We start from the raw sequence: 16,085 nt of genomic DNA on the forward strand, positions 1-16,085 counted from the left end.
TAGGACTGGTGCCAGGCGATTTTGCTATCGACCATCGTCCAATGAGGCATTTTACGCGCAGTGGGTATAGGGTGCAGTTCAGGTGCTTCCGTCATTTTTTTCGAAGGTGATTTCAGTTCTATGACTTGAGCCTAATCGTTCAAGTTACCGTGAAAATTAACCGAGCTGTTCAGTTCAAATTCTCGGCGATCAAGTTCAAAATGGTTCAAATGGCTCTGAGCACTATGGGACTTAACGTCTGAGGTCATCAGTTCCCTAGAACTTAGAACTACTTAAACCTAACCAATCTAAGGACATCACACACATCCATGCCCGAGGCAGGATTCGAACCTGCGACCGTAGCGGTCACGCGGTTCCGGACTGTAGCGCCCAGAACCGCACGGCCACCCCGGCCGGCGACGATCAAGTGTTCCCCTTTCTTCTACAGTTTCATGATCAGTAATCTAAGGACATGTCTGTTACTCAGTGGTTGCTTGTTTTATTCAATATTGCCCCTCTGGATCTCCGAATCAAATCTGGCAAAATGCAAATTTTTAAGGTGACAGAGTCGCATAATAGTTCATTTCTAAATAAAGCTTTCCGGATCCACCAGCTATATGCCTGAAATCACGCAAGTCACATTGGACTGATCTCCGGATTCAGATATTTCGATGTCACGCAGAAGTGGACGCAACGTCGGAATGAACATCAACATCAGAACGCCCATTTAATTCACAGCCCAACGATGAGAGTTGCTGGTCGCGCATGGTCGAGACTCAATCGCTTCCGAATGAGGAAAGGGATATGTGGTCACATCTTGAAGAAGTGGACTCATTGTGACAGTGCTGCATAAGACCCTGGTGCGGAGGAACAGACGGTAAGATAATTTTGTTGTGGAGAACCACCCGCTCCATGCTTTTAAAAGTTGTCTCAAAGACATGCATGAGGTGACACCGAGCGCTGCGGTATCCTTGTCAAATTTAAACGTTAACCTTGCAAATACGTTGTGTATGTACATGTATATTTATTGTTATGGCCCGAGATGATGAACATAATAGTAATACCTTCTTCAAGAACGATGACAGCCATGTTGACAGGGTTACAGGCATATGTTCCTGGTTGGACTTACTGTCTTGTAAGTGTTTGGTGGTAAAATTCACCACGATGGCCATTTGTTCACGACTTATTTCGTGAGTCTTTTCGGTTTCGACACACCCAGTAAGCCTCCATCATATACAGTTGAATCACTGTTAGTTCTTTTCCCCTCTTTCCTCACAGTTAACCTTTCAATCGGCCGCTTTCAGGATAACAAAACATTAGGATGTACATTTATATACTGTCTCCACAAAACACTGCACAGTGTATGGCGGAGGGTACTTCATAGCAAGGTGAGCATTTTCTGACCTAATCCATACGCATACTTAGCGAGGGAAAAGTGGCACACGCCCTAATTTTTCTCATGATCCCTTCGTAAGAGATATGATGGTGAAAGCATACCAGACGCACAGTGCTCTTCTAATACAGGTCCTCTAGAACTCTTCTACAGGATTGTGCGAGAATTACGTCGTCTTGCTTCCAAGCATTTCCGTTTAAGTTCCACAAGTATTTCTGTTATACTTTCGTACGAGCTATACCAAAATGCTACTATCTTCACAGGGAACATATGAATTCTTGCGACGGCTGTTGTCATACCTTCATGCTTAGGCCACCAAACGCTTGAACAATACTCTAGAATTAGCCATCCTAGCGTCATCCGCGTGACTCCTTTTACCGCTGACGTTATGATCTAGCACAAATTATAGAAGTCAGGCTCAGACTAAATAGCATTTTAAGATTATAAGAAAAAGCAGCAGTATTTTGGGCTGTGACATCTGTATGTATAGGCTGGACAAAATAAATCTGGACCGGAAGATACGTTATTTTGCACCTGAGGCAGATTATGTAGGTTGGGCTGCCTATCTTAAGGTGAAGGATATATTTTCCTGGCCAATTTTTAATTTTTTCCTTTCGTATAAAGAAAAGTACAAGAAACTGGAGAAACAAATGGATAAAAGAAGGAAGGAGGAGAATCTGTGAGAAAGGACAAATAACTAAAACAAAAACACAGCGGTAATGGAATGAAAGAAAAAGAGATTAGAAATGAGAGAACAAATGGAAAGTTTCTTTTCTGTCTGACTATGAAAGAAGTACCTCTCGTCGAAGCTACCGTGGTGATAGTTGTGCTGTAGCGTTCTGTTGGATTGTTCTAGGGCAGGTGTCAAATACTTTAATATGCTGACACCAGGACAGTCAAATTTGCACAGTGCTTATTTTCTCTCTAGTATGCTCTTGTAAGTACAAAACAGAAAAATAATTTTCTGACGAAATTCTTTATTTGGATGTTTTATGCAAACGATTTCGACTTTTAGCTTTCGTGAATTTCCCGAGACTCTCTGTTTGGTGTTCTACGCACAGGCGTCTCTGTGATCAACTCCATGCACGAGATCACGCGTTCCCCCACCTCATCTCCCTGTCGGTCCATTGCCGCCGCGGGAATAAAAAGCCAGCACACGTATCCGCTTATGTATTTTCGGTGTTCCAGATTCCTGCCTGCATTTCATCTTTTTCGCCCTTTCATTCTATTTTTAATCGTTAACAGTCGCGCACGCCGCCGTAAATTCTCCCCCCAGCAGACGCACACATTCGGAGCTGAGCAAACAGAGAATATGATTTACGCGTTGGTTCAGGCGCTGGCCGCATTGTATATTGCTACAATATAATTATGACGGCCCGTATATTTCCCCTCGCGGAAATACAGGTAGCAGTCGCACGCGGCGGTATTTGTGGGGATGTGCGCCCGCCGCCGCGGCCCGCCCTGTGTTTGGTTTCTCGCGGCGAGGTGTGCTCCGCTGGCAGAGGTGTGCGCCGGCTGCCTTCGTGCCGCTACTTCACTCCGGCGACGTTCTGTGAAGGTGTGGCCGAACTAAGTAAGGAATGGGCAGACCAATGGCGATAACTTTGAGACAAGGCCGTGCAACCAACGTAACGACTGATTGACGTATCTGCCGTCGTTATAAGCCTTTTCGGCTGTTCAGTGCCCCTGACTACTTAAATAAAACAACACGTGGTTTTGCCTAGGCGCACTATTTATGGGTTATTCATCCGATGTAGTTGCTCAGCAAAAAATCCTCTTTTTCCACAAGCGATAATACTGTGAATCGCAACATGCAGTTACAACTACTTTCACTGGCCCAAATTTTTTTTAACATACTCAGATACTGAAAGATAGATGTATCTCTCAGCTTGTTTTTTCAGAACAGCCGCTACGATCTGTTTTCTTTATCAATCTATTAAACTAGCAACCGTGATGAAAAGTAAACACAACATTGCGTTACTATCACAAACGGACTGAAATAGTCTAAGTTAATAACTGGTGAAATACATTAACTGTGATGTTGCAGTATGTTCATAAATTTGTAATCTAATGTCTTTAGCTTTATTCAATAAGATTTTGCTGTAGAGTTCGGCCGTTTCTTAATGAGTTGTGCCAAATTGCATGTTTCAAATTCGATGACAAAATGCCTTTGCGGATACGCTTACAGGTTGACTTGAAAACGATCTACTGCATGCACGGATGTTACTGCCTACAGCATGTACGGAAGTTACTGCTTTGTTTACGATCGGTAGACACTGTATTAATACGTGTACTGCGGTGTTATGCCCCGATAAAGAAAGCGCAAGTGTTATTTCTGTCTGAATGGAACAAACTGTATAGAAACCATGCTGCTGTTAATAGAAGCATAAATCTTGTTTGCGCTTCATCAGCAGGGCAGACACCTGCAGATGAGAAGATATTCTAATGATTCACCGGCAATACATAAAATCATGTTTATGAATTACTGGAAAGTGATCTGTATTGTATTTGTAGTGGGACTATACAAACTATACATCACTACTACAAACAAATTATGACTGAAAAAACCTCCCTTGCTTTTCTGCAATAAAGAGCGCAAAATTTTGATGAAGCTCCATTGTGACTTATTTTAAGAGTAAAAATAAAACTACGAATATTCTTAGTAATAACATTTAAGTTCAGTCGAAATGTGGCGCAAGATTTCGTCGGGAGTAACGTTTGGCCGGGGGTTATACAAGTATGGGCTCTTAAGTAACACTAATTTGCTAACCAAAAACTTACAATTCCAGCAAACAAAGCAAAGGTAAGAATTCGCGCCCTATTTTTTCGATACATAAGGGGCAGTCAAGAGAAAACAAGGCAGATGGAAAATAAAGTAAGTAAACTCTTTATTATTTCAATCTCAGACATTTTTCCATGAAGGCAATGACGTCTTGTCTCACAAGGGGATAACTATAGTGACAGCTATGGCGATTACTTTTGAAATAATAAACAGTTTCCTTGCTTTTTTTCATCTCACAGTAACAAATAAAACTTCAAGGGAGTAGCATAAAACATACAACAGAAACCCTAGCATAAGGTAGATATACGCATACCGTTTTACACATACCGTTCATAATAACTGCGTCCGCCCACTAAAACTATCTTTACAAAGGGGACACTGAAAATAACCCTGCAATACCATACACTAGGTCATCAGGTGGTACAACCACACCCAGCTACAACCAACACCTTAAGTAAAGACAGGGCGGACAACACGTACAAACATACATGATCTACTCTGTAAAATGGTTCAAATGGCTCTGAGCACTATGGGACTTAACATCTGTGGTCATCAGTCCCCTAGAACTTAGAACTACTTAAACCTAACTAACCTAAGGACATCACACACATCCATGCTCGAGGCAGGATTCGAACCTGCGACCGTAGCAGTCGCGCGGTTCCGGACTGAGCACCTAGAACCGCTAGACCACCGCTCTACTCTGTAATAACAAGGTAACATACAGTCAACTACAAGACACATAAACTGACAAGTGAATCATTTAAAGCTTCTCTCTAGAATACAATCAGACCACTCCATGACTTAGCCCAGCTTCATAAAATCAAGTGCAGTTATATAAGGCACTGTTCCAACAGCACAGACCCAACACTAGCCCCAGCTTAATACGATAATTCAATTCTTGGTAACTCACTAATACTAACAAAAATCCAATGACGAACACGACACAAGTCACTCTTATCCTCGTTTTCCAATCGTCGTAGGGCAAACTTTCTTCCGCAGCTGCTTTCTGGCTCGTAGTTGTTACCCTCGGCGCATACAGAGGTAAATGCCGGCTGCTGCTGCTACAGCCCAGCGACGTCTCACGTTACAGTCGGCCAGTCCCCCGAGTTGACTGTTCGATGTCCAACTGCTCTGCTGCCTCCACAATGTCCTCGACTCCAGGCGGGACTGTCAGGATTCCTCCAAGTTCCGCTTCCTCACTTGCTGTGGCTTGTCCACCCGATGCTGACAGTAGCTTCATGTCATCCGATTCCACGGAACCACTCTCACACCGACAGCACCCAAAACAGTCACTCCAACACAAAACGGGCTCGGCCGACCTGCCATGTGCTGTTGATGCGGTTGATTCCACACCGGTCTGCAGACTCAGTCTCAGCTTTTGCTCCCTCCGTAGACAACGCCGCCAACCACTGGGCCACCCACGCCGAAACATGAGCAACGCTGGCCGTGCGCCATCGTGGTCCCAGCGCGGAGCAAAGTCTGCCCACGGCGTGCCGGAGCAGGCAACAGTTCGATGTGGTCACTTCGACTGGTACTTCAGACTGATCTTAGCTGTCAGTAGGCCGCCTCAGCCTCGCCGTAGTACTGCACTCGCTTACATGCAGATACACGTATCCTCTGTTACACCGTAACGCATGAACAGCGCTGGCGCAGAATACTGGCGGGAATTCAAACGTGCTGTGAATTTTACAGTATAGAAACTATGTGTTTAAGTAAGAGATTACACCGAATTACTGAAAACGTCTTGCATTTCACGTGCAGTATTTAGTATTTTTAGGTAACTGACACTAAATACTTGAAATGGATTTATAGCACATGTCTCATTCATTAAATTTCTCTTCAGAGTTTTGTTCTCTGATGCCATTTTGTCATTTATTTAAGTGGTTATGGTTCCACTATAAAGGTAAATGATATTCAGTCTTTTCTTTCACAGTTACATCTAGTTGTCATTATTGTTTGTGCATTCGAATCGCTCTTATTAGATGAAAGGTGTCACCTTCCTATAGTTATAGTGTTGAGGTGTTTTTTCTATGCTCTCTTACCTTGAGTAGAGAATAATATCGCATTTAAATCAATTTCACAGCCTCTTCAGACAGCTCATAGATTTTCAAGTCAATGCTCATGAAATTTGGACATCGATTCTCAGAATCTACAGGTATTAATCAATTGAAAATAATCACTGACTGTGGAAGACATACGGAATTTTGTCACCATAATTATTAATGCTAATTGAAGGAATAGTGGGTTTGGGTAACAGTTTTCGAGCTGGGCTAATAGGTCTATCGTGTGCCGCAGGAACATGTCTTCGAAGCGCAAGTCGCCGCCCACGAAGCTGCAGGAGGGCGGCTGCGGCGACGACGAGCCGTGCCCGCCCCTAGGCGCCTCCCACGCGTCCGCAGCGGCGGCGGCGGCGGCGGCGGCGGCGGGACTCTTGTGCGGCGGCGGCGGCGGTGGCAGCGGCGGAGGCGGCAGCGACGGTGGCGGCTGCCTCACCGACGAGCTGGACGAATGCTCGAGCAGCAGTGGCGCCGACGACGACGACGAAGACGGCGCGCGCCTACGGCTGCACCACGGCCAAGCCGCCTCCTCCGTCTCCGGGGGCGGCGCGCCCCACGCCACCGGCGAGTCGTCGTCGGGGGCAGCGAGCGACGACGGCGAGGACGCTACGGGAAGCCGCAGCAAAAAGCAGCGCCTGACGGCGGGCTGCGCATCCCCTCAGGCGCATGCGCACTACGGTGCGGCTGTCAAGCCGCGCACCATGGACGACGTGCTCAAGAGGCTTACCTCCAAGATGCACATCCGTGAGGACAAGAGGCCCACGCCCGCCAGCACCCCTACCGGGCGGCCGCCCAGGTGAGTGACAAACAAAGTATGGTCCAGACACGCCTGTATCAGTGTATTCGAGGATATTTTTAAGGAATCTGCCCAGTCATATAAGGCTTCACATAAGAAAGCGATTAGTTTTGTGTAAAAGTCTTCAGACGCACTCGAGATATTCGTCTCAGTGTAATCATACTCTCCTCTATTAACAATATCCTTTAGAAACTCTCATTCCTTCAGCGCCCAATTAACAGGTTATGGTTACAATTGGTGACTCGAACTATTAACAGAAGAATGGAAAAAATTAGAAATTTGTGGTAAGGACTATGGGACCAAACTACGTAGTTCATCGGTCCCTAGGCTTACGCACTACTTAATCTAACTTAAACTAACTTACGCTAAGGACAACACACACATACATGCCCGAGGGAGGACTCGAACCTCCGACGGGGGCAGCCACGCGAACCGTGATAAGGCGCCCAAGACCGTACGGCTACTCCGCGCAGCTCAGAACAATGGAAAAACTGGTAGAATTCGACATCGGAGAAGATCAGCTTGGGTTCCAGAGAAATATAGGAACACAGGAGGTAATACTGCCCTTCGACTTGTCTTAGGTGATAGGTAAATAATGTCAAACCTACGTTCATAACATGTGTAGATTTAGTGAAAAAGTTTGACAATGTTGAATAGAATGCTCTATTTCTGTTCTTGAAGGTAACAGGGATAAAATACAGGGAGCGGAAGATTAATCACAACTACAGAAACCAGATAATAGTTATTCTATTCGAATGGATGAAAAGGAAGCATGAATTGAGGAAGAAATGGGACAGGGTTTCATCTCCGATATTATTCAATCTTACACTAAGTAAGCAGTTACGAAAGCCAAAGAGACATTTGGAAAGGAAATAAAAGTTCAGGAAGAAAAAATAAAAACTTTAACGTTTACTGATGACCTTGTAGTTCTGTCAGAGACGCCAAAGGATTTGGAAGAATACTTGAACAAAATGGATAGCGTCTTGAAAAGAGCTTGTAAGATGATTATCAACAAAACTAAATCAAGTGTAATAGAATACGGACGATTCAAATGAGGCGATACTGAAAGATTTAGTGTGGGAAATGATTAACTAAAACTGGTAGATGAGTTTTTTACTATTTGGCCAGCAAGATAACTGACGATGGCCGAAATATAGAAGAGATATAATAGAGACTGACAACAGCAAGAATAGCAAAAGTCTTAAAAGGGTTACTGTACGTAAGTGAAACATGAATGATAAACAGCTCCGTCAAGAAGGGATTAGGAGCTTTTGAAATGTATTGCTACAGACAGATGGTTCAGATAATATCGGATATCTAATGAATAGGTACTTTAAAAAAATGGGGAGAAAAGAAATTTATGGCACAACTTCACTATAAGATGGGTATGCTGATGGGACATACCTTTAGGCATCAAAAATAGTTAATTTGGTAATGAAGGGGAGTGAGGGAGGTGAATACAGCAGAGGGAGACAAAGATTTGAGTGCAGCAAGTAGGTTTAAACAGATGTAGACTGCATTAGTTATGCAATAGTGAAGAGGCTTGTACTGTATAGACTAGCGTGGAGAGCTCCATCAAACATCTTCGAACTGGGGACCAAAACAAGGACAATTCTTAAAGAGTGTCTCCAGTTTTCCTCTGCATATAAAACGCCACTCTCGTGAATTCGCGTTTGCGGGATGAACATTACTGCCCGGGAGAGAGAGAGAGAAAGAGACGCTGCAGTATTTTGCAATGAAAGTTTTGTAAAATGTCGTAAGTAAAGAAACAATGTTCACGAGACGTGAATAATTCTTAATATCCGAACGTGTAATGGATATACCTCAAAAACTCTTGTTTCGAGGCGTAATTTGTTAGCGTGGCGTGTCGGGAAAGGAGGGCCGTTTATATGGGTGCTTTACCCATAAACATTAACGTCGCGGACGCTATAATTTTGACTTGATGCGTTAAGAGGCTGCTATTGCATCTCGTGACGGGCTGGCCCGCGAGCGTAAACAAACATGTGAATCAGGCCCGCATGTCATCAAATGTAGCTCATGCCTGGTGTAGTTTGAGATAAAGAGAATGGCACAGGAGAGGAATTCGTGGTGGGCCGCATCAGCCAATTAGCAGACTGACATTCCCAAAAAATAATTTCTTTAGTGTCTCTGGCGTTCGTACCATGAAGCGTACCTCTGCTTCGTGCGTTTACAGTGGCACATGGGCACTTCTACTAATCATCTCTTTTGTCATCTACTTGCTATGATTTAAGTTGTTTTGCTGTGGCTGATAGGATATGAATAATGGTAAGTTTTTCTCTCATCTCTTACTAAAATAACGAAAGCTTTGAGAGATGCAAACAGTTGCTTAGTTCACTAAGACGCTGTTTAAATTAAGCAGCGGGGGGGGGGGGGGGGAGGGGGGAGACTGAGATGCATACTGATAACGAGAAGCACTTTTTAAGTGAAGTGTGGTAAATTTTTAGACATCCATCACCAATTTTATTTTGATTTTGGAATGTAAATCATGTTATTCTTTCACAGATGTTGTATTCTTGTAGGCTTCTTTCGTTAACATTTAACGATTGACTAATCCCTTTTTTGCGCTAACACCTAAGAAGAATGATACCGAATGGTATAAAATGTGTCGAATACGTAAACTCACTTTCGTATAACTTTGGTCCCGCGGGAGAAATTTCAGTAAGAGCAGCATTTCGTCGCTGTAAGCTGCTAACAAAACCTCTCGCACTGCCTCTTCTAGAGCGTCGTTTCTTCGTTTAATGTTTTACATCAATTTGACCTGCGGGGAAAATATAAGAGATGTGTTACTGTAAGAAACAATCGGGTTAATTCAGAAGGTAGTGTTACGAGTACTTCAATGAGAACCATCGGAAGAAAGCCGAAAAAGCTGTTTTTAAGGAAGTTAGGGAACTAATATTGCGTAGAGGCTGTGAAGGAATTGTAATATTTCGGTAGGACCGTAAATACATTGTAAGACGGATTAGGACATGCATAAAAGCGCACACTTAATTTCATCTTACGGTATAAGTTAGTGGAAGAGTAAAAGCGATTGGTAAATATCAGCAAGTGCTCTGCAGCGTGTACTGCCCAGTAATTTACTTTTGATATTCGTAGACGCAATCACGGATGCAGCAGTAATTCACTGTCCTTTATTTAGTCTAAGTCTCAGACGCTCTTCGTAGACACGATGATATTCCAGACGTCAACAGCTATGCACGCTTCCTCGTCTCACCAGTATACTAGTACTGACTGCTTGAGAAATTTTTTTCCAACAGAAATAAGATAATATTCGTTCTGCGCTCAGACTAGAAATACTGCAATGCTTTTCTTATTATGTACTAACACCCCATAATGCACAGTTTCAACGAAGATGACGCAAGCGCTCTGACGTGTCTCTGCTGAAAACGGTAATCCGTGTACGAGATATGGAGGACCAAAGGAAGAATTACATCAAAACGGTACGTGAAAAACCAAGCGTGGTTCCTTTCAAATATGGTTGAATTCTCTTATCGTTCCACTTTATCTGTAGAAAGGCATGAAACTACTTCAATATCTGACTTCTCCGATAACAAGAGAAAGGTAGTTCTCTTGTGGGCGGAAACAGTGTTAGTAGCTGACTAGCACCCAAAGAAAGTTCAGTCTGATGTAATTAGTTGTCATAATCCAACAGAGGGAGTAAACACTTGCTTAATGCATGGTAATGATGCTGAGTCAATCAATGAGATGAAGCTTGGTTATATATTCCGGATAGCGTCACGTACGTTTCCGTAAACACCTGCGTACTTGCTTCCGAAATAAGCTACACTATTTCTGTAAGAGACGATTGCGCTTCTTTACGTTCGAAATGTCTTGCTATCAGATGACAAATTAGTGCCATCTGGGCTCTTGGAAAGGAGATCAAGTAATTTTCTTAAATAGATGACTGGATCAGCGAAAGTGATGAAATGTAAAATGCACGGTCATCGTTGTAGTGGCACAAATAACAGACAAAGACAGTCATGTCTCGAGTACAAAAATTTTCAAATTAATATTCACAGTTTACCCTGAGAATACTCGAATATTAATTTTACGTTATCCTTATAAATATGACGACATAAAAATGAAATTAAACGACCTAATTTTATCGCTAATTTACCACATGGACAAACCTTTGACATTCCTCCTTGAGCTTTCATCATAGCGTCTAGAAGAAGAGGTACAGGCACGCGACAAGTTTCCGCAAGCCTGCTCCTAGGCGGGACTACCGTAGCTTAGCGCTGGGCGAGGGACGTTGCAATATATCTACTAGTCGGATCTTACACAATTTTAAAACGCTTTATTTGACGATATTAAGACAAAATAAGTGAAATATGCCATCTGCATTGAAACATAATACGTTGACATCCTTTAAGACAGTTATGAAACATCGGGTCACGAATAATAACCAAATAAAATATACTGGCGATGATCGAAATACGGTTTAACATGCAAAAAATCATTTATAGAGGTACATAGCAATCAATAATACAGACTAAAAGACAATATTATCTCACCCATATAATTTGTAGCTGTTAGTTTTCGGAAATTTTGGAAAATTTGCCTGATGACTTCGCGGTCTTTACTGACAAGAGCTCTTTGCTGATTTCTTTCGTGCGAAAGAAAAAGTGGCACTTCATGAAACGGAAATGTCAAGTTTAAGTTCCAACAACATCTGAAATCACATTTTCCTAAAACAATTTCGTCGTTTCTGTCCAGACACTCTTAAAATACACCAGCCCATATATTTGAGACGGAAGACTGTTTCTTTTCAATAATTACTTCAACCTGAAAAAGAATGTTGAAAACGCTTCTGGGCGGATAAGTCAAATAAGAAAGGCCATTTATTGAGCTGAAGTCCTTTATGACGATGAAGGTTGCAACTTTTGTGTTAGAAGGCATTTCATTCATAAGGGTTTGAGCACACTTCACACAGCTGCTCTGTTTATTAAGCTTTTTGACAATGTAACCTGCTATGTGATAAACTAAACATAGTTTTGGAATATTGTCTTTATACGGAGTAGGAAGATCATTCTCCCAGACCGCTATCACCATTTTCTCCTTAATTCTGTCCTCAGCAGATAAGTTAGTGCGTTTGTTTCGTACCTCCATTTCTTTAGCACGTAAACGCATCTGAATTCGGTTCACAGTTCCCGGAAGCACATACAGCCATCTTCACGAGAGCATACACGCACTGTAACATATGTAAATGCACAAAATCTATAGTTGATGGATGGTTGTCACAGCTTATAGACCTCAAAATTCCAAAATGACGTTCCAGGGGGTCTTGGTTGAATTTTCCTGTCATTACTACTTACAACCTTTGGACCATAAATACTGAGTAACTTCCAATATACTCTTTAGCGCGACAAAGATTCCATTGTTCTGTTTGAAAAAATGTGTTGTTTCCTGAGCAAATGGTTTTGTAAAAGTCAATTAATATTTTGTCTGACGGGGAATCTTTGTAGAGTGAATTATATAGTATTCTAGAGTCGAGCGCACCTGATATAGCAAGGTATTCGTATCTCTCACGAATAGCCGGCCGCGGTGGTCTAGCGGTTCTGGCACTACAGTCCGGAACCGTGGGACTGCTACGGTCGCAGGTTCGAATCCTGCCTCGGGCATGGGTGTGTGTGATGTCCTTAGGTTAGTCAGGTTTAAGTAGTTCTAAGTTCTAGGGGACTTATGACCTAAGATGTTGAGTCCCATAGTGCTCAGAGCCATTTGAACCATTTTTTCTCTCACGAATAGTTCCGTATTTTCATTGCCGCTAAATTCTATGGATTTGTTTTGCGAAAAAAAGTCTACAAACACACACGAAAATATTACTCCACTGTTACATTTTGATAAAAAAATTTTAACATCACGCAACAACAATTCTAAATGTATGTTACGAGCCGCACTGTTAGAATTCTACTTCAGCCAGCAACATGCGATCGCTGCGTCGTCTGTTTGTCAGCGCAGCAACTACCGTTACAAAAGATAACATGAAAGCAGAAGTAACGGCACTTCTCCTTCTAAAGAGCTATGCTTTTACATTGAGCCATAATTGAGCGTATCGACAGTTGTTCCCCATAAAATGAACATGCGCACTTCGGTATTTATTTGCTCCGAAAATTAGCCAATGACACAACGTCAATAACGACAGCGCGGACGTTAGAAGACTCCACTTCAAACCTTTTATACGTTTTGACTTTTATTCATTGATACGCTTTCCAAATTCTAGCAAATCGTTACATATATTCCTTCGATACTTTTGGTATCTGGGAAATGCAAAGTATTTTTGAACAGATAGACAACTTATTCTTCACCTAGACGACAAACTGCTGTTGAATTTCAGTGTAGTCCATGAAAGCCTAGTTATGGTCCCCGTCCCCGCTAATTTTCGTATTAACGCAAAGTTAACAAGGCCTTGGTGTGACGTTCAACATTTAGTATGAATCGAAGGTGAAGGTGGAATATGTCTCACCGTGTCTCGAACAAGTCCGTCTCGCATCTCTAAGAACTCAGTAAATTAACTATAATCAAATCCAGTACAGTACTTCAGTACCTCGTGGTTTTTGGTAGCCTTGCGTGGGCGTTTTTCTTCGGCCACATTTCGGACGTTTCCGCACTAAAGCTGATAACATGTGTTTAGTATTATAATGAATGTTTATTCAAGTGGTGAATATGTTGGATGTCAGACTGTTTTAACCTTACTCTTACTCCATAGTATATACCACGGATCTGTGTGTTCAAACAAATTCAACTGTTCCAAAAAATTTGGTCGCAAATAATACAAGGAGACTGACACCACTAGCTGTGTATGACGTCTCAGCATTTAACAAGTATTTCCTACTGCTTTTTAAATATTTCTTCTTACACCACAGTCGTTATCTCCACAAGTATTCTGAAGAGAGGTTGGTCACCCAGTGACTCACTGAGTACCTTTACATGACGTTCCTTGCATCATCAGCGACGCAACTTCCGTAATCAGGTTTTGTCATTTTTACCTCTGAATGAAAAATGGGACACTATAGTAAAAGAACCACGAATTTGTCTGCATACTATTGTGAATAGAAAAATTAGTGTTAGGGAAAACTGTATTTGAGGAATGATGCTTTCCGAAGTTAAACCGCTTCTACATAATTTGACGCTAGGTTCCAAGAACGCCGTCTGTGACGAAAAAAGATGTCCCCAATTACGTAAATCATGTCGAGTCATTTATCTGTTAATGCGTCACCCATATTCGTCAGCAGCTTTAGAGATTGTGGTTACATAAAGACATGACAGCGACTGAGACAGTCTAGGGGAAATTCTAAATATTTTCTACAAACACAACAATAATTCTGCAAGACTGCTGTTCCATAACTTTCATTAGGTTTTTAAGCAGACGTTGGTTTTCATTGGGGCTTTAAGCAGAAGTTGTGTCTTTACTGTTTAATCTTCGTGCACACTTCCGAAAAGGACAATGTCTCGTCGGAAGAGTATAGCTCTAATTTAGCCATTTGCGTCTCGCTTCTCCCTAAGAATTGATATTTTGATGGGCGTAGACTTGTCTCCACTCACGGCCTCTCGTAGATTTAAGTTACTTTTTTTCAAGTTGTGAAGTGGCATTAAATTCCTGGAATTCTACCTGCATTTTTTCGCTCGTTTTAGTGAATGGTGTCAGTGTATGGATATAAAAGCCTCGCTATGTGGCTTATTTATCGAGGTTCATATACGATATGGAGCTGGGGCTGATTGACAATGTCTCCTGCCATAGATCTGTGGTAGGACCGTTATCCAAAGAGATATGCATATGGTGGTAAATGGCTTAACAGGCTGCGAGACTAGGGAGTCCGGAGGAAGTGTGAAGGACATTTCCACACTCATAAATGCTTGCCTTATAACTGACAAAGGAAGATGTAAAAATTTTGAAGTTCGCATTTCGATCATAACAGTTGTTTCATACGCCGCGAGTACATTATTCATTTAGAAAAGGTCGTTGCCCTTCGTTTAATTTGGAATTCCACAGTCGATGCCCTGAGACATGTTTCCATGAGTTCCTATATAAATTATACCTTTTTTGTTTTCACAGATATCAATTTTTTTAAGAAAAGACTTTTCACATAAACGTCAGTTTCTTGGGTTAACTACGTAGCAGCGACTTTCAAGTTACCCCAACCCATCCCCCCTCCAAATGGTTCAAATGGCTCTGAGCACTATGGGACTCAACTGCTGTGGTCATAAGTCCCCTAGAACTTAGAACTACTTAAACCTAACTAACCTAAGGACAGCACACAACACCCAGCCATCACGAGGCAGAGAAAATCCCTGACCCCGCCGGGAATCGAACCCGGGAACCCGGGCGTGGGAAGCGAGAACGCTACCGCACGACCACGAGATGCGGGCCATCCCCCCTCCCCCAACTCCATCTCTCTCTCTGTCTCTCTATCTATCTGTCTATCTATATCTCTCTCCCATTTGTCTTATGTCATCATTATTCAGGGAAAACACATAGAATGTAAATTACTTCGGCACTAAGCAATAAGCAAGCTACTTCCACCCTTCTTTTGTAGGGCGTTACTGATAAGTCCTTGTCCGACGGACAGTACCGTCGTCATATGAGTTGCCGAAGCCAAACATGTAACATTATATACCTGGTTTCGAATGATCTCGTTACAGTTTCTCGTTCAAGTGTTCTAGATATACTTTATAGCGTTAGACATAGCGTACGGAAATAAGGTGGTGGCAGATGACTATTGCAGTTGACGTGTGGCAGCCACGTAGATGGACGGTTTTTTTGCCTGCCCTCAAGTAAGTCTGTTAGGAATATCACGAAGAGCCTGGCGGCTGTGTCTTCAGTTGGTCTGCGGCAGTGGATGCCAGACCTCGGCCACTTGGTTCAAAGTGCGCAGACGACGCCATATCGGAGATTCTGACAGCGGCGAATCAAGGCCTGCGATAAATATAGCGAACTGGCCTGCAACAAAATAAGTCGTGCGCCGCAGATAAAGCTTCATTTACAACGGCAGCTCAGCTCGCAGCGGCCGCCAGCCATCAGCATAAGTAGGCTAGCGCTTCGTCTCCCCCCTCCCTCCT

The 16,085-nt window shown here is 42.7% G+C and overlaps 1 protein-coding gene and 1 long non-coding RNA gene across 2 annotated transcripts in view; both read left to right on the forward strand.

The window, feature by feature from the left end:
• LOC126095751 (uncharacterized) overlaps positions 1-6,551 on the forward strand; it is a 1,187,680-nt gene extending 1,181,129 nt beyond the window's left edge. The window contains exon 4 of the long non-coding RNA XR_007521976.1: positions 6,450-6,551. This is a non-coding gene — a long non-coding RNA (uncharacterized LOC126095751). The remainder of the gene's footprint in view (positions 1-6,449) is intronic.
• A 37-nt stretch (positions 6,552-6,588) lies between these two features.
• LOC126095752 (transcription factor SOX-5-like) overlaps positions 6,589-16,085 on the forward strand; it is a 265,063-nt gene continuing 255,566 nt past the window's right edge. Inside the window, exon 1 of the mRNA XM_049910525.1 lies at positions 6,589-7,007. Coding sequence (XP_049766482.1) covers positions 6,913-7,007 — 95 coding nt within the window. The 5' untranslated portion in view covers positions 6,589-6,912. The remainder of the gene's footprint in view (positions 7,008-16,085) is intronic.

Source organism: Schistocerca cancellata, chromosome 8 (assembly GCF_023864275.1).
Source record: "Schistocerca cancellata isolate TAMUIC-IGC-003103 chromosome 8, iqSchCanc2.1, whole genome shotgun sequence".
NCBI classification, from domain to species: domain Eukaryota; kingdom Metazoa; phylum Arthropoda; class Insecta; order Orthoptera; family Acrididae; genus Schistocerca; species Schistocerca cancellata.